Source organism: Ostrea edulis, chromosome 2, assembly GCF_947568905.1.
Source record: "Ostrea edulis chromosome 2, xbOstEdul1.1, whole genome shotgun sequence".
Taxonomy (NCBI): Eukaryota; Metazoa; Mollusca; class Bivalvia; order Ostreida; family Ostreidae; genus Ostrea; species Ostrea edulis.
Window position 1 is genome coordinate 80,535,057 of NC_079165.1, and position 26,602 is coordinate 80,561,658.

Below are 26,602 nucleotides of genomic sequence, written 5' to 3' on the forward strand. Positions count from 1 at the left end.
CAGTCTCTCATAAATATGCTTCATGATTCCTTTTTTTTTTCTTTTTACAAATTTGCACTCTAATGTATCTTTGAATATTATCAATTCTAACATATATACCAGCCCCCAAAAATTGCTATATCTAACACAGATGTCACTTTCCTCCAATAACCCTCACAACGGGGCCTTTGCTGACCATGTCAGTTTTCTAGTTTATTTACAAATAATATCATAATAACAATCATAAAATTTGCGAAATTTCAGTTTTAGTCGACTCTGAGCCCTCTTTTCGTATTTACATGGTTTAGTGGTTTCAAAGCATTTTACACAATGTGCTTTCAAAGAAATTTATTGAGATATACAATAATAAATAGGTAATAAAAAGTTTGAACTATACATCGCTTTATTTGTCTGCCCAAACTTTATGTTTTTATACCATGAAGAGAACCCATCGCACAATGCTTCATGAACACATACATTTAAATATGAATGATGCAAAGTTGTTGAATATATATATATATATATATATATATATATATATATATATATATATATATCTATGGATTTTTGTATTTTAAATAATTTTTTGTATGTATGTAGAATTATGAAAGAAGTCAATAAGGATAGGATAGTATTGTATGAAATGAAGACACTGTAAGGAAGGCACTGAGTCAACGTAAATATATCTACCAGTAATATGCGGTTGACACAATTTCTATCTGATGCTCAAGATACCGCCTTAGTAAAAAGATCCATGGATTTCAGGTTTCACAGAAGACACCTATGAGGGCAGGGATTCCACTGATGAGGGAAATGGACCTCAGGTCTCGTGAAAATTTCTGTTGGGTAGAGGTTTCCACAGAATAGGTAACTTGAGGTACTGTTGCGGTTTGCAATGAGAGTCAGCGCCACCTAGAGGGGGAATCCATTGGCCGTTGATACAAGTGGCTCCACTGGCCCCTGAAATCTCATAACCTGGGTCACATTTGAATTCCAGTCTCTGGCCGTGCTTTATTGTAGTAATATATTGCGGAAAGTTAAACCTGAGATTGTTTGGCTCCTTTTTAAATATTTTACCATTTGATATGGCCCCGGGATTTTGACAAAAATCTACAAAAAGGGTACAATTTACAAATATCAAATGATATTTAAAATAAAAATCAGCACTCAAGACTATTTTAGTAAAATGGAAACAGTTTAAATGATTATTATATATACTACTCAAAATTTGATAAGGATCATAGATATTTTTCTGTTTAAAAAAATAATAACTGCATAACTGGCAATATTGTGTCCAAGTGAAATCAAAAACGTCTTCAACAAACTTGCATGTGCATTTCATGCCATCTCATCACAGTTTATGCTTTTGCTACCATTTCACGATTTTCACTTAGGCATCGGTGTCTGATTCTTTCTAAAATTTCAAACTCACTTGAGTGTTTACACTACGTTTATCACCACAATGCCCCCTCAACGTGTAAGGCGTCGCCTGACGACAGAACAACTGGGCAGATGTATTGGAATGCTTGACGCTGGCTATTCACAACGTGACGTTGCAAATGCACTAAACGTCAGCCAGACCGTTGTAAACAGGTCCTGGAACTGACAGCAAACTTTTGGTACAGCAGCACACCGACATGGGGGGTGGTCGTCAGACGTCGACAACCCAACGCCAAGACCATTATGTGGCTCTTCAGGCACGACGCCATCCCTTCTGGACAGCAACCAGCCTACGTAACGACCTCCTGAACGCCTCGGGGGTGAATGTGTCCACTCAGACGATACGGAATCGGCTTCACAATGCAGGTCTCAACTCGAGAAGGGCATGTATTCGAGTCCCTCTGACTGTTCGACACCGGCGGGAGCGATTGGACTGGGCTGAAGATCATCTCACTTGGACACAGAACGATTGGGTTCAAGTTCTGTTCACCGATGAGTCCAGGTATTGTTTGGACTTTACAAACAGGAGGCACCGAGTGTGGCGGCGACAACGTGAACGTTTCCATGATGCCAACATCAGTGAACATGACCGTTATGGTGGTGGTTCCATCATGGTCTGGGGTGGAATCAGCAGGGATGGAAGAACAGATCTTCATGTCCTGGAGAGAGGAACAATGACGGGGGTGCGGTACCGGGATGAGATCCTCGATGTTTACGTCAGACCCTACGCTGGTGCTGTTGGTCCTGAGTTCATCCTGATGGATGATAACGCCAGTCCTCATCGCGCCAGGGTGGTGGAGCAGTACCTTCAGCAGGAGACAATTGTCCGTATGGACTGGCCAGCGCGATCGCCGGACTTTAACCCGATTGAGCATGTATGGAACATGCTGCAGGTTGCCCTTTCACGCCGTAGAGCACAACCCACGACTTTGGCAGAGCTCGGAAACGCCCTCGTGGAAGAGTGGAACAACCTTCCCATTGGAAACATCCGGGTGCTTATTGACAGCATGGCTCGACGTTGTCAAGCCGTCATTGATGCAAGGGGAGGCCATACCCGGTATTGACACTTCATCGACTAAGTGTAATGATGGACTATCCCCAAAGACTGTGTAATTCTTTCTTTGGTTTGCTGTTAGCTTTTTGTAATGAAATGCCTTTTGGTGTTGTTATCAGATTTCAAGCATTCCGTATTGATAAAAGTTCATGCCGTTCATGAATTTTCATTCATAACCTGAGTAAACACGTTTCTGAGTCAAATTTATGTCTTTTGTTATGTTAGTGGTAAATTACACACATATAACCTAGTGATCCTTATCAAATTTTGAGTAGTATATATATCACTGTTCGTTATCTTCGCCTTTCATGCATTGCATTGCCTTTTCCTTCATATTCTATACTTAACACTAACGTTCTTCACAGACTGGATTTCCGCCGATCCACTTTCCTTTGTCACAAATGAGATAAGGCATGTTTTGTCCCATTCCCATCAATCTAAAACCGTTGGCGCAAATGTAACGTGCCCTGCGTCCGTGCTCCTGGCCAATGAAAAGCCGTATTCCATTCTCGACAAGAGGCGGTGGAGAAGGGCAAGGTGCTATTGAGGCAAACAAATCAATTAAATACAAATTCTGAATTTTCTGAGATATTGTTTGATAAGTTGCAAACCGCATACAAAAATGTAGAATTATATATAATATTACACTGAACATTTTATATATCAAAATTATATATTTACAAAATTTATATTGCAGCTATGTTACCTGGGACACATTTCGGAGTGCTGGGGTTAAAGGTCCCATTATAACACGTCACCATGCGTGATCTGATGGGGACCAGTCCATTTTTACAGTCGTACTCAAAAGTCTTTCCATGGTTTACCCAGGTTCCCACTGGGTATCCCACAACTTCCGCGTTATCAATGTTTGGAATGGTGCATTGACCTGAAAAGTTAAAATTCGTAGTCCATTTAGTATGACAAAGTTAGGCAGAAACGGAACAGGACTACAAAATTAGACGGGACTTTCTTAGTGAAAGAAAGAGAACGATAATAATCGTACCGCTAGAGAGCGCTAATTTAGTTTCGGTTTTATTCTCTCCAACATTTTCACAGTCAATTCCGAAAGATTTGAAAAATCTGGTTGTACGAGACTAGCAGGCTATTAGGAAACAAAGTAGAAACACGTTTAGAATAGAACTAAAAATTTTCTCTTGCACGCCTTCTATGATGAATAATGACTTATACAAAGTGAAAATATAGACGTGTGTTTGACACACGATGGTTCCACATGTGACTTATTCCTGGTGTGAAATATACTATAATGATATACATAGAGATTTGATCTTTCACTTATAGAAATGTGCATAGTTGTGAAGTAAAGCTGAATTTTATCAAATTTTAATGTCATTAATTTGACAGTGGTATGGAATACTAGTGTGTTACTCTATTGCCACACTTTCTGTTGGTATTACTTGCATATTCCAAATACCGGTATCACGAATCCATGTTTGTAGACCCCAAACCGAAAGAAAACTTCTAAAAACAAATGAGCTACTGGGTATGCACAGACACCAATGTAAGATATAGTCATATACTGAAAATGTTTGTAACGCAGATGCTCACTTTCTTCCATTTGAACAACGACCTTTGAAGATGTTAATTATTGTAATCATTTTTCAGGCATGATAGGTGAATGACTATCGGGTATATATTTCTAGCTATCATCATTACAGAATCTGGTCAACCAACAGGTCAAATGACCTTCTTTTTCGAAGTGGACATACTGATTAAGAATTTACCTAAGGATGAATGTCAAAGGTGATCATGCTGCTAGAAGTCTTATAATGATAATAAAATATATAACGCCTTGTATAAAACAAATTACTCTAAGGCGCTTTACAAGGATAAGAAGAGGGATAAAACACAAATGAAATCAAACGAAGATCTTATATCTGTAAAATTACCTAACTAAAACACTATAATTAAGATCAATAGCTAAATTTTTTTTTAATGTCGAGCACTATGCAGAGTATTAAAAATCATCAAAATAAAACATTAAGAAGATTTAGAAATCTGCATTAAAACGGCCATTAACAAAAACTTGTACTGTGTAAGAAACTTAGAAATCGGGGAAATCAATTTTTAAAAAGTCGGTTTTTTAGAGTTCTATTTTTTTAAGTTAATGTTTTTGGCAGCTTTAACATGTCGCGGAGGTCATTCCACAAATTGCTGCAGCCCAACTAAACATGCGTTCTCCAAAAGACTTTGTACAAATATTTGGCACAGTGAGTCTCAGTGATGTTTCAGATCTTATGGTGACATGCTCAATATATCACAAGCACTTGCCTCCCTTCAATGGAGAAGACGTAACATTCTGCTTTATGAGCTATAGAAAACTAAACCATATTACATGACTTATATATCTAGGAAATAAAGCCTAAAGCAAACAATAAAAAACATCGAAACATTAAAGATTGATAACAAGATATATCTGATAAGTTTGTTGTAAAATATAAAAGGTGTGATTTATAGTTATAACTTCGCCTGTGTTCGATCCTCTTACACACACGCGTATTTTCCAGGCGGCAAGCATCTCTCTTTATATAGATATCAATTATATCTTACAACAGAACTCTTTAGCAAAACCTACTAATGTCCAATAGGGAACATCCATCAAAGGAGCATCGTACAAACTGGCGGGAAAAAAAGAGCGTGGACAATTTTAATTAAAGAGTGAGTCATGTAAAGAATACTCAACAGAATGATGATGATCAGAGAGTCTGATTCTCATTGTAGAATTTAATCAATTAAGAAATCGGTAACAAATATGAAGAAGCTACTGGTATTCATAGTTCATGGGGAAAAGAGCAACGAGAGTGGGAGAGAGACAGAAGGACGAATAAACATACAAACGAACGAATAGACACACAGGCGGACGATAATTATGCAATACACCATTCACTTTTGGAACTGTGTTATAATTATTTCAGACTTGAAGAACGGATATATGAATAAAAATGGCAAGAAAGATAGAAAAAGAAACTAACATTACTACAACACAAGAGAACTCACCCCAACACGTGGGCGGCGGATTTGACCAACGTCCATTGCTCAAACATTTTGTCTCAAAGTATGGACCATCAAATGTTGTTCGCACGATACAACTAAAATAGAGAATTTGGTGGACATTAAAGACATACATTTGTTTTACAGGGAACAGAGTTACGTAATTATGATATTGATAGAGTCTTTGTCTAGGATGTACGTAGAAAGGATCAATAATTCATTTTATTTCAAGGGATTGACGTTTTGTAGCAACTCTACATTTTAATGGAAAACTGACTCTTTAGTTCCTTTTACCTGAAGAACAGCGTGGATCCCAGGGTGGTTTTTTCTCCGAGAACGTAACCATTCCAAAAGTTCTTCGGCCAACCACAGTCGATTTCTGCTTTATATAAAAAGAAATATTCTTAATTCTAAATTCTTAATTCCTTCTATTGAAATTATGACGAAACCACGCCATACATTTAGGTTAAAAAGAGCTCCTCAAACGAAAAACAACAACAAAAATAAATAGATGAATAAATATTTAAAAAAAACACAGCAAAATAACCCGATTGCCTCCTACCTGAGTTGTTCAGTATGTTATTTTCCTTTACATTTGTTTCCATGACAATCCTGATAATGAGACCTAATTTCCGTACCTGAACATTTGACCTCAGTTCCGTACCAGTGTATCCAGCTCCGTTTATTTCATTTTATCGTACCTGTGCATTCAACCTCTGTCCCACTCCATTCACCGTTTTCCATACAACGTCTTTCAATGGAGCCCTCGAGTTGTAAGCCAGAGTCACACTCAAACCGGAGGACGGTACCAAAGGCGTTCCCTGATCCCCGAATCCTCCCACCCGCAGGCGACTTTAGGGTAGGACAGTCAATTGCTGGAGTAAAGCAAAAGGACAAAACTTCTGAGATTTCATGACTGATATCATAGACTGCTGTCTGATCTTTATATATTTCAGAATCTATTTCATGTACAGAGTAAATTGGTATGGTACGATTTGTGGGTAGGAGGCAATTTGGTTTCCAACGAAAGCCAAAAAAAAAATAAAAAATGCTTTGTTAACTTTGTATATTCTCCCAAACACTGTATAAGTAAGTTTTCGGGTAGTAATCAGCGTCTGCAAGTTCCATTACAGAAACACATGATATTGTTTAATTGGCAAATTATACACTGTTCATGCCACGTGACATACCCGCGCAGCTTGGTGACTCTGATGACCACTGTCCATTGGCTTGGCATGTGGTGGTCTCGTTCCCCATCAGTTTATAACCCTCGTTGCAGACAAACTTGACGGAGTGAGGAAAGGTAAAATCAATCCCTTCGATACGCCCATTCTCTACCGTGTATGGAAACCCGCAATTAACCGCTGTAAACGTAAATCAACATTATTACAGACTGTATCAAGGATAAGTTCTTTTTAAAGAACACTCTTTAAAATCAATTTCATGTGGTTGGATATGATTGATAAGAAAATATACATGCATCGACTTAAACGAATGTTTTGTTTTACAGTTACACCAGTCATGATTTATTCTTATTATGTTTTCAAAGTTTTGACACAGTATGATATTTGGTGAATTATTTACGTGTGCAGGACATTCTGGGCCCCTCCCACCTCTCGTCTCGCATACACTCTGCTCGGGTGTTGGCATAGCGATCTGCCAACATGAACCCATCCTGACATCGATACTGGATCTGAGTTCCAACAGAAAACCTTTCTACGTCATTAGAGTCGTGGAAAGCCCGGTCAACATAGGGTGGGGGTCCGCATGTGGCTTGAAATGGAATACATATTAAAATGTATTTGACAAGACACGATCAATTAAAGAAAAAATAAATAAATCTAAGTTCGCTGATAAAAGATAATGTGAAGAATGTACATGTAAGTCTATAAATAAAAGATATCACACATTATAAGGTTTATCATGACGACTCATCAGAGATTGATAATTTGGCTCACCACTCCCACCTTTTTCACATCGAGGCTCGTCCCCGTCCCATGTGCTGTCTGATCGACATGTGCGCTCTGACCTTCCAGTGAGATGAAAACCCTGATCACAGTAGTACTGAACCACTGAATTGACGCCTGTAGAGGCGGGAACAACCACACCACCGTTTAACGGCTTTGGGGGCTTGGGACAACCAGCAGCTAATGAAGGTGGTGAAAGGTTAGTAATTAAGTAATTGTTTTTTTAAAGTTGGAACTATTTACAGTGAACAAATAACATGAGCTAAAAAGATATTTGACCGATTATAAGCATAAAACACATAGCACAAATTATTATATGATTGAATAATTCCTAGCTCTCTAATTGGTTGAGATCCAACAATGTAGAAATCATACTACGTTATGTTTACCTGCACGTGACCTTCCAGGTGAACATAAGGAATGATCTTTTCCACATAGGACCAAAAATAGGTCGGGAACTTCCAATTTGACGCGATCGATTATACTTATTTTTGCTGTCCAATGAAATTCCGCGTTTCTCACTGGGTTCGGCTAAGATTTCAGCAGACGTATATAAACTCTAGAAAAATGGCGAGGTTTGTTTTTTAATCATTTAATCATATAATAAAACAATTATTGCTGTTTTTGAGGTCAATACGATGATTTAGCCACTTTCGAAGTACAATTTTCACCTCGCCCTTCGGGCTCGGTGAATATTGTACTCCTCAGGTGTCTAAATCATCGTATTGACCTCAAAAATAGCAATAATTGTGTATTGTTATATATGCATACACAGTCATAAAACAGACATGTATATTGACATGTACAGTATTATACTATATTGTAATAATAACACCCGACCAAAAGCAATATCTAACATCAGATCTATAAATATCTATTATAGGAATATTTCTTTGATTTCATTTTTTTGGCCAACTATGAAGTAATATAACTGAGAGGATAGTAAAAATTCATGCATATACCGGTATGTCATCTCTTCTCACATGTTTCTGTAAGTAATGTAAAGGCATTTCTACCTTGACAGGTCATTTTTGGCCCCACCCATTCGCCACCCACGATACACCACGCCCTCTCCACGTTGTCAGGATTTTTCATGTAGTCCTTGATGCAAGTGTACTGCAGCATCGTCCCTGAGGGGTACCTTTCGCCCGGACCCAGTTGTCTACCGTTATGTGTAGCAAAATCTATTTCTGGCGGGGAACCGCAACCCTCCTTATCTAATAGATATAGATGTTCACTTTACGAAGAAAATACCTTATACGCTTAATTTCTCTCTATTCGTGAATAGATTATACTACTTGTTAATAATTTTTAAACGCATTTTTCTTTTGAAAATAAAAACTCACCGCTTCCCTTTGACAGAACACATTCAGGAGTCTCCCCGCCCCAAAAACCGTCGCCCTGACACACTCTGACCTTCTGACCCCGAATTTCGTAGCCCCAGTCACACTCATATGTCGCGATCCCCCCAAACATGTTCTGCGGTTTGATGACAACACGGCCATTAAGTATCGTCTTTTCCAATTGTTCACATCTGTGATCTACAAGAACGAATGTAGAATCTGTCTTGTTCTTTCTGTTCTAGAAAATCTACACTTCACGCATCGTTTTGCCGTCTATATTGCTGGTCTGAACAACTAAGAAAGTTAAATGGTGTTTATAAGTTTTTGGTCACAGATCATATTAATTATAGCTTGACAAAGATTGGAATGAGTATGGATGTTTTCCGCCACACTCAACAATTTTTCAGTTATATGGTGGCGCCCAGTTTTTTATTGGTGGAAGAGAGAACCCAGATACCAAGTAACTGGGAAGAGACCACCGACCTTCCGAAAGTAAACTGGGAAACTTTCTCACTTACCGGCGCGAGCGGGACTCGAACCCGCGCCGACAGACGTGAGAGGCCGTATGATTTTGAGCGCGATGCTCTAACCATTCGGCCACGGAATGAGTATGGAAAGTGGACCGTTAGAACAGGCTTAAAAATAAATCGATGTCCCATGCATAATTTAGACATAGACCGTTTTGAGCATGAACAAAGACAAAACGTTTGTAGGACACATGACGTCATGTGATCGACAAAATCCCAATCAGATTGATGTTACGACAAACTGACAACGACGGTTCAGTGTTTCATCTCAACAACCTCATCATTTCTCTGTTGTATCGAATCATCGCCATTGCAGCGTTGGACCAATGGTAACTGAAATATATTTCATTACTAACATAATTCCACTTTGAAAACTTGATGGCCAGCGTCCGTTGCAGTCCATGTTTTCCTAAACTAAAGCAATGTTTTATATACTAGTTCTCATGAAAGAAGGCAGACGATCAAACCCAGTTAGACTGAGAAAACAATGACTTCACCAACAGAAAGGTGTATATAAGCATTGTCAAAAAATCAAAAATGAGAATAACAATATACATCGTATTTTTAGAAGTAATCATTAAATAATCTTGAAAAATTCATGTTGCTGCTAATGTGCACATTTAAAGTAAATGCTGATCATGACCTTTAAAAACCAAAATGGCGTTAATCCCCTGATCCCTTAAAGCTGTATGATCCGATGTTCATGTATTATTTTTGTACATAATTATTTTAAAGCTGATTAATTAGTTTTTAAAGTTATTAACTTTCCCTTAATTACATGCTTGAAAACATTTGCATGTAAAAGAAAACAATGAAAAGATTATTTGAAAAGCAAATAGTAGCGGGAACGCATAAATTTTCATCTATAAATAGCTCCACGCGGGTTAGGGGAATCCCAACATGAGGTATAAAAATCAAAGGCAACTGTCTAACTTTAAGGCTGAAAGAGCGTAAAACAACGAATTACTATGAGGTATTTGATATTTTTATTTGTATTAAAGTTATGGCACGGTACTGTTGTAACCAAATACACAGCTTTACACAGATAAAATCACCGATGATCTGAAATCTTAACTGGTCACATGGCCCAGTGAATGTTGTTTGTAAACACCGATTTAAAATCAAATGATTTTGTTTAAAACAACCGAAGTACCGTATGGCATGCCGTACAGCCTCATAAATACGTACGTGCGATGATTTAACAGCGTTTTTACAAGGCGGAATTTTTTTTTCGAAATTCGGACCATGCAACTTTAAGCACAATTTCTGTGTTTCTGAATACCCCTGCAATTCGGAAAGGTAGTGCTATAGCAAGTTCGTGGGGTTCTTTAACAAATAGTATTGATATCAATTTCCTCATAAAAGCGCTGGAATTGCTAACAATGCGCGTATGGATCTTGATAAATACAGTACGTCTATCTTAACGGCTACAGTGAAAGGTGGAGATAACGAACAGTGATCAATCTCATAGTAAAATGTAGATATAAGAAACGAATTTAATTATGAAATTATTATAGGGTACGACCTGCGGCGATTCATGCCGACATACTTTAGTATGACAGCGTGAAGCGTCGCAGTTCATACCCTCGTGTGTTTTAAAAAATGGAATATAATCATGTTAGTATGGTGTTTCTGATTTCTAAAAATAGACTGGGTCACTTACTTTGGTTGATACAGCTGTACCCACACTGCCCATCACACTCGCACGATTTTCTGGGACTCTTACAGGGGTTGTCATTAGGATGACACGCCTTCTGACACTCCCGTCCAGTTTGCGGTTGTCGCTCCGGACATGAATTGGCTGAAAGGAAGAGATCGGTAACTGTAGAGGAAAATATAGGCAATTATAGCTGAAATGTGCTGTTAACTTAAGTAGTGGTTGCTTCTTCGTCAAGCAAATTTCCAGTGAAAATCACGGGTATTTCTGATGACCTTAAAAATGGTAGACTTCGCTTACGATTCTTTTTGCTAAATTATTGTACACCATAAAAACTATAAACAAACAAGCAAATTAAAAATAAAGCGGACTGTAAAGAGAAAAGTCTATACTGGAAAGACACATGCAGACTGAGGTGAATAGTTTGTAAAACTAGAAAGGCGGAAAAGACAAATCAAGATTAAAATGAACAGCTTGTAAAATAGAAAGATGTGAAAGACGCACACAGACTGAAATGAACAGCTTGTGAAACTAAAAAGGTGGAGGAAGACACACGTGGAGTGAAATGCACATTTAATCAATTTGAAGAGGAGCGAATAGAAAAAACACCCAGACACGTGTAGATTGATTATAAAACTGAAAAAAATGGAACTTGTTTGCTAAATATTCATATATATTTATAGCTACTGACAAACAAGTTGATGGTACAGGGATTTCAATAGTCTCGATTGAAGTCAGCATTTCGCAAATTCTATGGTCGTTATAACGATCTAGTTCGTCAATACAACCTCGCATTGGGTCAAATGCTGTCTGACGTGTTTCATACCGATTGTTAAGCCGATCTTGGCACACTGATTTGACTGCGGATAACTCCGTTTACCTGATCAGGATATAGGACTCACGGCGGGTGTGACCGGTCAACAGGGGATGCTTACTCCTCCTAGGCACCTGATCCCACCTCTGGTGTGTCCAGGGGTCCGTGTTTGCCCAACTATCTATTTTGTATTGCTTGTAGGAGTTATGAGATTGATCACTGTTCGTTATCTTCACCTTGCATCCAGTGATCAGTCATCCATATAATTACTTTGTTAAACACCATTCTGATTCCATGCAGAAGTATTCTAAAAATGAAATCAAAAATATGCTGGAGTTCCTCATTGACAATATCTTTGTAGTCTTTGGTATGGGCACGAATTGTGCTCCTTTGTTAGCTGATCTCTCTGTATATTCTTATGAGGCAGAATGTAATCAAAAGCTTCTGCATAAGAAGAAAAAAAATCTTGCTGTGGCCTTCAACTCGACATTTAGATATATCGACGACATTTTCTCTATATTATGGGACACTGGCTGTGAAAGTGATGACAAACATTTTTTTCTTCTTAAAAAATCTCTCAATGGCATAGAAATGTATTTTAATGACTAATAAAAACATTTATTTTGTCCAAAAACAAGAGAAATCTAATATAATTACGTTAGATAACTGATTTTAGTGTAAAGAAATATATAAGGAAGAATTATTGTCTTGCAAGACAATAATTATTTAATTACATATTCATGTGCCTGCTTTGAGGTTGAAATTAAATACTGGTGTTATTACTGAAATATATGATATAGAACAATTTTCTGGTGACAAAATGACAGCCAATGCCTCTTTAACAATAATCATTATCAATCATACGTTGATTCGATATATTCCAATGAACTCGAAATTAAAGACACCACATAGTCTTCCACATCTGCTTCATACTTAGATATTTTATTGAAAGTAGATATAAAGTTAAACGGCAAACTAATAATTGAACTTTATAACAAAGGGAATGATTTCAGCTTCCCCATCGCCAACTGTCAACATTTATGTAGCAATATTACATTAGTATGTTTACGGTGTGACCGTTGAGACGAGCGAAGACCCCATGACATCTTACAACACGACTTGAGGCAATTCATTTAACGCGAGAAATATAACGCGGTTGATGTAAACAGTACATTGTGACGTCAGCATTAGCTGCGACTGTTTTTCTTTCAAATCAAGCAATTATCCACAACAAAACGTACGAGAGTATGGGAAAGCTTGTCTGGAATTTAAAATCATTTGTAGTACTTTCCAAACTATTTATTTGTTTTATCTACGGAATTGTCAATGAAGTATTCCGCAGTGACGGCAACATTTTCCCGGAAGCATTATGGGTAGCCCCCATCATTTTTCAGCTGATGAAGAGCAAATCACGTGACTCAATTGCGTAGTCATTGGAGCGAACTCGTCGCGACTTGAGCTTCGCTCGCTAATATGTTTTACGGCGTGACCGTGTTTGAGGGCGAAGCAAAAAAGTTATGACATTAGTATCTATATCCAAAACAGGACAAAAACAACCCGAAGTTAGCACGCGGACGGAGCTGTATCAAAGCATCCTAATTTTTGGACATTTAATCCACCTATATATTGAACGCGGGAAATATAACGCAATTGATGTAAACAGTACATTGTGACGTCATATTCAGCGTCGTTATTTAGCAAATTTACAAACAAAGCGTTTGAACCACAACAAAAAACATGGTGTTAATCGTGGAGTGATTATATATGATTAAGAAAATAAGATTTACATGCTTTTACGGATTTTATGTGTAACATCTCAGAACGACGTGAACTAGGGTAGACGAGATTCAAAATGGAGGAATACATGTCCACGCGCTAATATTCGAATCGACGCCATTGGTACCAAACTTTTAAAGTTCCATAGGTATGGTTTAATTTTTCATTATTTTCCTATATTTTCCTTTTAAACATGTATATACGTGTTACCTATAGGAAGAGCTCCGCCCTCTATCACCTGCATATGGTGTTTATGTTTATATCTCTCAACTGATACGGAAAAGCTTCTTCTGTGTATGATCAGTTTTTAAATCGAGGCAGGCTACTTCTGCTTATGGTTAGTTTTTAAATCTAGAAACGCTACTGACGATCAAGATGAAGTTACAAAGTTTTCAACAGTCTTGTTTATAGTCAGCATTTCGTAAATTCTATGGTCATTATAACGATTTAGTTTGCCAATACAACTTGTCATAGGGTAAAATACTGTCTGACGTGTTTCATACCAAGTCTTAGGCCGTTCTTGACACAATGATGTTGACTAAGACTTACTCCGTTTACCTAATCACTATATAGGGCTCATGGCGGGTGTAACCGGTCGACAGGGGATGCTAACTCATCCTAGGTACTTGATCCCACCTCTGGTATATACAGGGGTCCGTGGTTGCCCAACTCTCTATTTTGCATTCCTTATCGGAGTTATGAGATTGATCACTGTCATCTTCACCTTTTCGTTTCTTTGTGATTAAAAAGTATCTTCTGTGGCACACAAGGAGTGGCATGTTTTGCAAAATATATGGGGAATTGTGAGACATAAAGGGGAACACTTTTAGAAAGGCGAGCGGATCGATTTTTTGTTATAGTACAACTTCGATGACCCATATATATTGAGGAAAATGAGAGAGAGAGAGAGAGAGAGAGAGAGAGAGAGAGAGAAATGTCTTCACAGATATGTCATAGTTTCATAAATTAGTTGAAAATCTGTAAAGAATATTTCTGTAAGACCTGAAGATAAATAGTGTTTGTAAGAAATCAGGATGCAGCATGTTTGAAAATGAAATTCAAGAAATAAACATTGATTATGAAATGAAATGCTTGAAGCATTGTTTAATGAAGTAACATATCACATTTTCTGAGAGAAAGCGAAGCAGGAAAATATTTTTCTTATCCTGTTTTCTCAACTGATACATCTCACCGAATCTTGTTATTGCTTTAAGCTATTTATAACAGGACACTCTGAATGATAATGAAAAAAATATATTTATATAATGAAGTAACATATCACATTTTCTGTGAGAAAATATTCTATATGATGTAAGAAAGTACTTTTTCTATGATGAATAAGGAGGGGATATTTCCTCTGGAGATATCAAATGAAATGGTTTTATACTAGTTATAGCTATTGAGCATTAAGGACGCACATCTTCTCACATAATTAATAGTGTAAGACAGCGTTTTCTGAATCATGTCCCCTCGATGGAATTTCCGAATCCCAAATTCGTATTAATGAAGAATTCTATTAGTCTCTTAATACATGAATATGAATTAGTTTCTTTAAGACGTAAGGGATTTTATTTGATGGATTAGGAGAAAGCATTTCTATGAAATATAAAGATGGGAATTTCTATATGAATTAATGGAGTATTTACTTACAAAACATAGGAATTATTTGTGAAATATATGAATGGAGCAATATTGTGAGAGGTAAGAAAAGTGAAGATAACAAACATAACTCCCTGAAGCGCCGAACGTCACGAAATAGTTGTCTTGACGGTCTTCGATATGTAATGTGTATTGTACGATATCTCAAAAGCATTCGACTCAAATAGTGAAATGAACATTACATCCCTTCAAAGTATTCTCCGCAGTTTGAAATCTCTGAATCCATTTCTGAAATGCGTCACGGTAGACTTCTGAGGCACTGACTGATGGTTGAGCTAAGGGCTTGTCGGGACTTGTAATAACGACCAGATTAAAAAAAAGTTTTGGAAAAAGGCAAAAGTCGCATGGGGCTAGATCTGGAGAGTATGGTGGGTGTGGCAAGACGGTAACCTTCTCCGACTTCAAAAATTGCTTCACAAGCTCAGATGTATGTGATGGAACATTATCATGAAGTAGACGAGCATGCCTAAATCCTGACACAGGGCGTCGTTTATGATGATATTTCTTGAGCTTTTTAAGAATAAAATATCGGTAATACCGACATGTAACACTTTTGCCCTTCGACACCGGAATTTGTACGGCTATACCATCACATATGCAATAAAGAACCTTCTTTGTGCTTATGGTTCTTTTGGCAACTACAGGCCTTCTACCGTGTTTAGTTAGTCATATTTTGTGTCCAATTTTTCTTACTGGTTCGACATAGTGAACCCATGTTTTGTCACCAGTAACAATGTTTGCAAATTGTCTTTGATTTTGAGCAATTGCTTATCGGTTTGTACTCGTACCTGTTTTTGGTCATCTGTCAATATATGCGGTATTCATCTGGCAAAAGTCTTTCGTACTTTCAAAATACGCTTCAAAATGAAATGCACCCGCGATAGCGATATGCCAGCAGCTTTGGCAATATTATGGATCGTGTATCTGCCATCACTTTCAATTATTTTCCTGACTTTTGAAACAAATACCTTGCCAATTTCAGCCACAGGTCGGTCAGATTTTGCTGCATCTTTGACGGACTCTGTGCCAGTCAGAAATTTCTTTTTCCACCTACGAACTGTCTCATAAGGTACCTTATCAGACCCATAAATTTTCCCCAAATCAGTAAATATTTGCATTACCGAATGACAAAGTTTTGTGTGAACTTTTATATAAGCTCTAATTTCTTGAATATTCTCAACCTGTTTCTCAACCATTTTTACAACAGTGGTCAACGACTGGCTCTATTGAAATGACTATAAGTTAAAACTATGTGGAGTTGAAGGCTCGTGTTTATCCGTTGGAAAGGTATTGAATACTGTAGAGCTATTCAAGAGCATCATCATCCACGAAATCGTGCAAAGCGTTATCGCGCTGTGGTACAATACCCATTACATGTATAACGTTTTGTAGTAAAAAGTGACCGTCCGGATCCGGAACCCGAATATCCGGATTAGTGATGCAAAATAATGTATAAAAATTCCGTTCCCTAGAAAAATCATCCGGAAGGTGAAGCGTCCAGATTAATGGCGTCCGGATTACCGAGGCTCCACTGTACATATCGAACAACCCTCGTATAGTGAAAAGGTGAATGTAACGAACAGTGATCAATCTCATAACTTCTATAAGGAATACAAAATTAAGAGTTGGGCAAACACGGATCCCTGGACACACCGGAAATGGGGCCATGTCGATTGTTTACACAAGACTGAAACGCTACTCAGTAATTTGTAAGATAGCATGATGATGTAAAACTTATACGGTACCAATTTTGATGCACCAGATGCGCATTTTTGAAATTCGAAATAACAATAAACTTGTAAGAGTTAAAAGGAAAACTAGAGTGCAAAAAAACTGGGACCAAATTCGTCCAAGGATAGAGCTATGCATGAGGGAGATAATCCTTAATTTCGTTTTACCTACAGCATATATGAGAACTCTCTACCCGCATGCAGATTATAAAAGAAAGCAGTTCAGTGTATTAACAGAACATTCTACTACCGTATAAGTTAATGACTGGGCCCCAGTGTATTAACAGAACATTCTAACTACCGTATACAGTTAATGACTGGGCCCCGGTGTATTTAACAGAACATTCTACTACCGTATACAGTTAATGACTGAGCCCCAGTGTATTTAACAGAACATTCTACTACCGAATACAGTTAATGACTGGGCCCGGTGTGCATGTATAACAGAACATTCTACTACCGTATACAGTTAATGACTGGGCCCAGTGTATTAACAGAACATTCTACTACCGTAAACAGTTAATGACTGGGCCCAGTGTATTAACAGAACATTCTAACTACCGTATACAGTTAATGACTGGGCCCAGTGTATTAACAGAATATTCTACTACCGTAAACAGTTAATGACTGGGCCCAGTGTATTAACAGAACATTCTACTACCGAATACAGTTAATGCCTGGGTCCCAGTGTATTAACAGAACATTCTAACTACCGTATACAGTTAATGACTGGGCCCAGTGTATTAACAGAATATTCTACTACCTTATACAGTTAATGACTGTGCCCCGGTGTATTTAACAGAACATTCTACTACCGTATACAGTTAATGACTGGGTCCCGGTGTAATTAACAGAACATTCTACTACCGTAAACAGTTAATGACTGGGTCCAGTGTATTAACAGAACATTCTACTACCGAAAACAGTTAATGCCTGGGTCCCAGTGTATTAACAGAACATTCTACTACCGTATACAGTTAATGACTGAGCCCAGTGTATTAACAGAACATTCTACTACCGTAAACAGTTAATGACTGGGTCCCAGTGTGCATGTATAACAGAACATTCTACTACCGTATACAGTTAATGACTGAGCCCCAGTGTATTAACAGAACATTCTACTACCGTATACAGTTAATGACTGAGCCCCAGTGTATTAACAGAACATTCTACTACCGTATACAGTTAATGACTGGGTCCCGGTGTATTAACAGAACATTATACTACCGTATACAGTTTATGACTGGGTCCCGGTGTATTTAACAGAACATTCTACTACCGTATACAGTTAATGACTGAGCCCAGTGTATTAACAGAACATTCTACTACCGTATACAGTTAATGACTGGGTCCCAGTGTATTAACAGAACATTCTACTACCGTATACAGTTAATGACTGGGCCCCAGACCAACGGTTGTTTTGTGTTATCCGATAACGCATTTGTTGTCCGAAGCCATAGGCCGAGGGTAACATTCGTCAGAGGGTCAAACAAATCAGCTGTTGTCCAAGGACCCAGTCTATAACTGTTTTGTTAAACAACTTCATTTTCCTTATGTTGATTGATTATATATTGTTTAACGTCCCTCTAGGAAATTTTTCACTCTTATGGAGACGTCACCGTTACCGGTGAAGGGCTGCAAAATTTTGGCCTATGCTCGCCGCTTACGGCATTTGATCAGGTATCGTACCAAACCTGCTGTGACACGGGACCTCAGTTTTTGCGGTCTCCTCCGAAGAACCGCCCCTCTCACGACAAGCAAAGAGGGTACTGAGGACCTATTCTAATCCGGGTCCCAACGGGATCTTCATGTTGAAATGTATGTACATGTACAGTGTAATTATATAAAAAAGTATTAATGCTATCTTGCCTCCTTATTACACGTTCATTTATTGAACAAAAAAAAAACAAACAAACAAAAAAAGACTTTCAAATATTCACTAAAATGTCCGAATTTTGTGAAACAACACTCTTAGTTAGATATGACATCTCAGTATGAAACGTTAAACGCAAACTTCGCGCATCAACATTTTGTCTATCAACTTTAAAAAGTTCCAAATTTCTCCCAATCTGTTGACCGCTATTGAATTATTCACAAATTGCCCTATTTCTATTGGCTACGCACGTCACATGACCTTCGATTCATGGCTGCAACGTCATGCATTTCCCACAAATTCTCTTTTACGATTTTTACATAATGCGGCGTCATATTTAACTAATAAGAATGCTGTATCCAAAATCCTGACATTTTTGTTAATAGTTAAGCAGGGGAAGTCGTTTTATTCAATAAGTGAACGTATAACAAGGTGGTAAAACAGCTTTGATAAATCTTTAAAATGTCATGATTTCTTTCATTTCTGATTTTTTTTTTACCTGCTCCCGTTTAACAGTTCATGAACTGTTGTCCGATTTCAAATTATTGACTAATTGTCCTATATTCATTGGCTATGCATGTCACGTGATCTTCTATCTTCGCACCGGTCGCGGTAACTCAGTGGTACAGCGTTCACTTCGTAACCGGGAGGTCGTGAGTTCGAGCCCCGCTCTTGCCATGACCGCGTCAAACCTAATACGCTAAAATAGGTAGTGATTGCTCCTTCATCAAACGCTCCGCATTGAGAAGTAATGTAAAACTTATACGGTACCAATTTTGATGCACCAGATGCGCATTTCGACAAATGTCTCTTCAGTGATGCTCAAGCTGAAATATTGGAAACCCGAAATAACAATAGACTTGTAAGAACTAAAAAAAAGAAAGAGTGCCAAAGACTGGCGTCAAATTCGTCTAAGGAACAGAGCTATGCATGATGGAGATAATCCTTAATTTTGTAAGAATCACGGGTCTTTCGGATATGACCTTAAAAACGGAGGTCCCGCGTCGCGACAGGCGTTGGCACGTTATTTAGAACTTTCACTGTTATGGCTCTGAACGCTAAGAATAGATCTAAATTTGTGGTACTCCACCTAGTGCCGTCTCAATATGAGTGTATGTAGATCGATGCCATCAGTCTGTTGATATAATTATGACGTCATAGATATAAAATATGTGGTAGAACATCCTTACCCGTTTGGAATGATAAAATATCTAATTTATATTATTACATGTGTTTTTAATTATGATAAATAATATCAGCTGAATATGTGCAATAAATATACAAACAGGTTTCCATAGTTGATATTAAACAACTTTTAACATTTGAATGTTTCCCATCATTGGTTAGTTTCTTAATTATTGGTGACATGACGGTTTAAAACTTTGGACATGTGGACATACAGACTATAATCTACTAATCAGGTCAGTTACTAATTATGTTAACGATTGTATGCATAGAGTGAGTGTAAGAGTAGTATGATGTTTATCTCTTTATTTTACAACGAGTGTATTGATTAAAAAATCTGAATGATATATATGTTTGTATTAATTGATGATATTAATAGTTATACACCAGACGTACATATAGGTCCATTCGGATTCTAATACCACATATTTGGCAAGAGTGTGTTATGTATTGTTAGGTGGTGTTTGATATGTTTGTATTGCCATTATATATTCTGTACAGATTCTTAGTTTTAAAGGTAATACATCAATAAAATTTAATTGTTTATAATTTATACTTAATGATGTGATCTGATGAAGAAAAGACCATTCTATTTATGTGATTGATGGAACTTAATATCGAATTATTTCTTTGTCATGTCTGTCCGTGAGTTTATGTTGTGTGTCATTTGTAATGTGTGCATGTTAAAATGTTTGTTGTTACTTATTGTAGAATCTTTGGATAATTTTCTGGATGATCTTTGGATGATGTTATTCTGATTGATTGTGATAAAAATAAACTTTGTGACAAGTATGGTTTTCTGAGTTATCATCCGGTCATTATGAAACACGAGCTTTGGGGCTTAAAAATTAATATAAGATATCATACATATATAATGTATTCTACCACTTAAAGAGTGAATAAGACTTAAAGTTTAATCATACCAAAATTGAATATATGGTGAAAATTAATCGTTCTTCAAAATTACACATTATTCAGGGATCCGGTTCTTGCCTTTTAACCTCATCTACATGCGCGCTTCCGGCGAATAAATGTATTGATTTGATGCAATCTTTGCGCCGATCCACGTCCGAGTCTTCTTTCCGGTTACGGAAAAGGACAAGCGTGATTCAATTACGATCTCAATCTAATTAAAATCAGAATTCTTAGATCCGCGCCGTAAAAAAAATGCGTAAAAAGCTGTTTTGTTTGACCCTCTAACAGAGCTGTTGCCCTCAGCCTACGGTTTCGGACAACAGAACATGAAACAGATGCTGACCTAGGACTCAGTCAATACACGTTAATGTATTTTGTTACCATAACTTCTACTATCGCTGGGCCTTTATTTCATATTAAAAACATTGTGCTGAAGTACATTGCTCTTAATTTGATGTGAGTAAGCAAGTCCATCTGCAAACTGTTTGTACGAAAACGACGAGTTGTGTTTTTATTTAATCATTAAATCAGACCTGTTCTTTGAAAGCGTTCTGTTTCTGCTGTTATCTGCTGTGATTTTAATCCAGTTTGAAGCAATACCAAAACAGATTTTTGTAACGACTAATGGTTAGAATAACAGTCTAGAAATATGGAAAAGGTAAAACTAATATGGCTTTGGAGCCTTTGTACAGTATACCACGTTCATGATCGTGTTGACATGATTAATAAAATGTCCCTAGCTTTTCCTGTAATGAAATTGTTCTGTCAATTGTGTTCCACGATTTTCTAATCAATGTTACCGGGTTCCATAACCGAAAGAATTATATTAGTCTCAAACCCCAATAGATTTCTTTAACAAACAATTATATTAGTCACAATAGATTCCTTTAACAAATAGAATTGACATCACGCTCCTTCCCTACATTTCGGAATTCCTGTCGCTTACGGGCGATAGAACTTCACAGTCTGACTGGCGAGTAGGAGATTGGTATTCAATGCCAGTAATCAGAGCAATGGCGGGTTCTGGACATGGGTATAATTACAATCACAACAATTCAAGAAATGGTCATAAAGAGAAAAGCTGTGGTTCTCCAGCTCTCTGAGATCAAATCTAGAGCGGCGCAACTGAATCAGTGACGAATCCAAGTGATGAATATTGGTTTTCTCCTTAACAGGTTCAGGAGAATTTCCACCAGTTATAAACTGCATTTTATGTCACAAACTTCAACGGTTTCTAGCAAGAGACATTGATGATACCCAACAACAACAACAACAATAATAATAACAATAACAATATTGAAGATGTTAATAATCATAAGAAATAACATCAACAAGCTATTTCTAACCGATCCTCTGGTTTTTTAAAATGGACCGGTTGAGAAGAAATGTTTTGCAGCTACGCAGTTGTTGATTAAGTCTGAATAATAAAGAACCATTTCTTTTTGCAAACAAGTCTGTTTATCAGATTACTTTTCCACAGTTGAGAATTACTAAAGCATTACAAATTAACTTAAATTTACGCAGCAAGTGAAAACAGATTCAATTGTGGTGACGTCATTGTCAATTTTGATGCACAAATAAAAAACAAATTAAACTTTGAAATTTATCTCACATGCAATCCCATTTTTTTTGTCGACGATGGTATAAGTTTGTAAATAGAGTCGGCCGTCCTTTTCTTCGGGTTATCTAATTAGGACAGACGATGGAAACAATTAAGAAAACGATGGAGGAATTCCAAATATATATATATATATATATATATATATATATATATATATATATATATATATATAATATATATATATATTAATATTAAAATGTTTGTATTTGCTCATATCTTGATTGTTTTGCTCTTTCCAGATTTGTTTAACTAAGACTTATGAGGGGAACTTTTCTTGCGATATCTATCATAACATTCCATTTTTGTATACATGGGACTTCTAAATACATTATCAAAATGAAAAGAAGGGTTTTACTCGGTATAACTTGACACGCACGGAAACAGAGGAGGCGGAAAGCCCGGATATTAGTTCTCAGATGCAAGTGAAAAGCGTCAGAATTTGCACTTTACATGCATACTGAAACTAAATCTATTTTGTTTTATGTAAGAGAATATCGATACTCGTAACAACTGCTTCTGAATAATTTCATATGAGATCTAATTTTAGAATTATCCTCATACAGAGACGCCGTAAATAATTCAATTTAGAACACATGCTTCTGAGATTCTGTTTCTCGTTGCAAAGTGTTGAATTTAATTTTTTCTCTTTACACGGATATGCAATTTTCTTACAATTCATGCTTGAATAGTTTTTTCCCCCGTTGTTTTTTACACTTTGTTTTTGTGAGGATGAAATTCCGATTTCGAAAGGTGTGCTCTGGGTATGAATATCGCTGGAGTGCTGCGTGTATGTGAACTAGACAATATTCATAGGCCGATCAATCATGTGTTAAAACCGTCTCTTTAGTTATAGTGGGGGACTTCTGAGAGAGGAATACCAGATGTTAATAGCTTCATTTAACTCAATATCGTTTGATGTTAATTGTATGGCTTTCATGTTAAATCTGACAGAAAGCAAAAATATCAAAGTGTTCAAACATCTTATAGAATTCTTTCTGGATAATGTAATCATCTCTCTCAGAGAGAGAGAGAGAGAGAGAGAGAGAGAGAGAGAGAGAGAGAGAGAGAGAGAGGGAGTCACAGAGAGAGAGAGTCAGAGAGAGAGAGTCACACAGAGAGAGAGAGAGAGAGAGAGAGAGAGAGAGAGAGTGTTGATCAGTGTCTTTCCCTGACTAAATCAATGTGTAGCGTCACTTTACCTTTTACAAGTACATTACTATGTAGAAAATAAATTATAAAAATACATATGTACTCATTATATAAAATAATGAAATTAATTGCTAGAATTGGTAGAAACTTGAGACAATAAATGAAGGATAATAAACGGAGTTATGGAGATCCGATTTCCTGAATTTAATGGCAATATGTCATATCTTACCTTGGGTGGATATATGGAAAGTAAGTTGTAGAACCAAAAGAAACAGAAGCGAAAAATCCGGACGCATTCTGTAGAATTAGCACACTTTCCTAAGAGATCGAATTAATTCCACAGCTTCTCTATGAAATCATCTGTCGAAATCCCCCAAAAACGAGCGCACAAATGCGCTCAACAATATCTGAACGGGGAATCTAGTCTTAGTGTTATACACACGTAATCAATTTGTACTACTGTGCCGGAATTCAACGGCGGAAAACGGATTTCTGTTAGCGGCTGTTTAAAGCATTATCCGAAGATTTCATTGGTCATTGTCGGACAAAGCATGAAAATGAGATTGACGTTAAACGATTAGATTTGCATTCAGAATGGAGACATTGTTACCGTTATCTCTCTACGCCACGTTCTCTGTGAGGATACTCGTAATTCTAAACACCCCCTAGAACCAAGCAGACCTACATAAAAACGTACAATGTAATGGTGTGAATATATTTACAATTGGTTCTTCCAGAGTCCGCTAGAGAGCATGATAAGGAAATGATGATTCCAAGACATGCTATGTGATCGTTGTAATCAATATTAATTGTCATTTCATTAACACTCGACCTGGAATGTGCTCAGAGGGTCTGATTGTCAAGTGACATCAAAAGATAAAAGTGAGGTAGTGGGCCATTGCACAATTCTTAAGAGATTTGAGGGAGTCAATGATTGATCATTTTTGGTGCTTAATTCCACCCATTTCTACAGACCTTTGTCCATTGTTTCCTCTATCTCCTGTCGATGGATCTAGCAGAGGAAACCTCAATGTTGCATCTTACTGTAGACCTGGAAATAGCATCAGTTCCCAATGGTTGAAGTATCTAATAAAATCTAATAACAAACAAGTGGTCTGGTATTTCCTTCCTTCACTTTAGTAATTATGACGTCACAAATTACATCAGCATACATCTATTTTGTCAATTTCACACCATGAACACAATTTATGTGACAATGTTGACAATTCAACTGCCAATTTAACCGTGACCATACTAAAATTTCACCAGAATTTCAAAGTATGCTGTTTTCCCGTTAGATATTCAGAGATGGTATTTGAGAATCCGCTTCAAATTGCCTGAATATAATGAAAATGTAGCTAAAGTGTGGATTTCTGTCATATTCAATTCATAATAATTTGTTTCGTTGTTGACCCTACTTTCAGAGCTTTGTTAATTAATTCTAAGGATAGCCTTTTCACAAACAATAAATGCCGAAACGAAATATAATGCTATCATAAACACATACATCTACGCGAAAAATATTTCTCGTTTATGTCCACTTTAATGGTGTTATGCACACAAAGCGGGTAATGATATACAAAGCAGCCGATCCTCGTGCTTTCACAGTGCTTTGCAAATATCCTGTCATAATATAATCTGTGAAAGGCTATTGTTTCTGAATATGCTGTTTACAAAAGCCCCTTTTCATCTGACAATTGTATTAGTGTATTTACAATTCTTGTTACCATATCAGTTCCTGTGATAATGAAGTAAAGAAATAATATTGGATCGTGGTCGCGATGGAAATCTATCCAATATACTTTCCCTGGCCACTTTTCTTAACTGTTTTGTACTACATGTACAAATACAGTATCATAAACAAATTCATTGTTCTCTGCCAAAATGAAGATATTAGGAATACCTCCTTAATATCACAACCTGGCTTCCGTTTCTTGAAAAAAAAAATCAAACTTAAGTTTGAGTTTTCTTTTATTTGAGTAGTGAAACTTTGAGTACAATCTCGGACGCAAGTCCAAGTTTCGACATAAGTTATCTTCGAGAAATCCAGGCCTGGTGAATAATTGGTATCACGTGGTCTGAGGTTAAATGCCAGTCTCAGAACATGACACATGAACCATAAAAAATGGAGGACATTACCTGACAAATGCGCGTCACCCATATAGGTTGGTCTGAACTGACTATTTATAGAGCTTTCCTGGTTTGATTGCAGAGAATTCCCTCCGCAGTTAATGTCTGCGTCTGTGGTAATAGGTCAATTGTTTAGTCAGTCTTCTTACTGTCGTATTCGTCAAATGCGGAACTAAGTCGCCAACAAGGTCAAAAGTAATATCAGTAGAAAAACGAACACAACCTTCGTTATATCCGGAATTAATTCGCATGTCTACCTCGGCTCCATGTCTTTATTGTATAAGGAGCGTATGAATACATAATATAGTACAATGTAGTTCTCAACTATGCAAATAATAACTTGCTGATGTGTCATGTGGCTGGCAACAATTTCAGGTTATTGATACGTTAGAAGTAACCCACATTGTTGTTGTTGTTACTCGTTTCTTGTCAACTTGGCTGCATTGGAGCTAATTGGTAAAATTTACCCTTTTGATGAGATGATTGAGTCGTGAGAATCCTACGCTTTTAGTCATTGCAATACTTTGAGATCAACGAGATTTATTCGAAGAAAGTTCCATCATTACTGTGCCTTATCGGTGAGAAATTGTACTCGCTGTTACGGGACCTCGCATGACAAACAAGCCAATGAGTAGCTGGTGATACTTTTTAATAGTCATTTATCGCCCAAACCAATTAAAACAGTTCAATGTTTTCGTTTTTATGAACGGGATCAGAAGGGATAGACACGATTACAGAATACATAGCTCAGAGAAAGAAACTTTCTGTTGATTG

General features: G+C 37.1%; 1 protein-coding gene across 7 annotated transcripts; it reads right to left on the bottom strand.

Annotated features, from left to right (window-relative positions):
- Nucleotides 1-312: 312 nt before the first annotated feature.
- On the bottom strand, nucleotides 313-24,206 carry LOC125678492 (protein lev-9-like). 7 transcript variants are annotated; one of them, XM_048916981.2, is made up of 13 exons: nucleotides 23,928-24,206; nucleotides 10,983-11,120; nucleotides 8,796-8,990; nucleotides 8,466-8,666; nucleotides 7,441-7,629; nucleotides 7,067-7,255; nucleotides 6,673-6,846; nucleotides 6,184-6,357; nucleotides 5,777-5,861; nucleotides 5,489-5,580; nucleotides 3,180-3,359; nucleotides 2,828-3,013; nucleotides 313-1,089 (listed from the first exon to the last, which is right to left on the bottom strand). In XM_048916981.2, the coding sequence occupies exons 1-13, from the start codon at nucleotides 23,992-23,994 to the stop codon at nucleotides 800-802; spliced, it is 2,160 nt and encodes a 719-aa protein (XP_048772938.2). In that variant the 5' UTR covers nucleotides 23,995-24,206; the 3' UTR covers nucleotides 313-799. The 7 variants fall into 7 exon arrangements, with proteins under 7 accessions (XP_048772938.2, XP_048772939.2, XP_056011037.1 ...); XM_048916982.2 differs by having other exon boundaries at nucleotides 5,777-5,864; nucleotides 7,450-7,629; nucleotides 23,928-24,182; XM_056155062.1 differs by having other exon boundaries at nucleotides 7,450-7,629; nucleotides 23,928-24,181.
- Nucleotides 24,207-26,602: the final 2,396 nt, after the last annotated feature.

Excerpts from the sequence above, each read along its gene's own strand:
- LOC125678492 (XM_048916980.2), bottom strand. The coding sequence starts at position 23,994 with ATGCGTCCGGATTTTTCGCTTCTGTTTCTTTTGGTTCTACAACTTACT. Across the intron at positions 8,667-8,795 it reads TGTTCTGTCAAAGGGAAGCG|ATAAGGAGGGTTGCGGTTCC; the intron begins GTGAGTTTTTAT and ends TATATCTATTAG. Across the intron at positions 3,014-3,179 it reads CACTCCGAAATGTGTCCCAG|CACCTTGCCCTTCTCCACCG; the intron begins GTAACATAGCTG and ends TTGCCTCAATAG.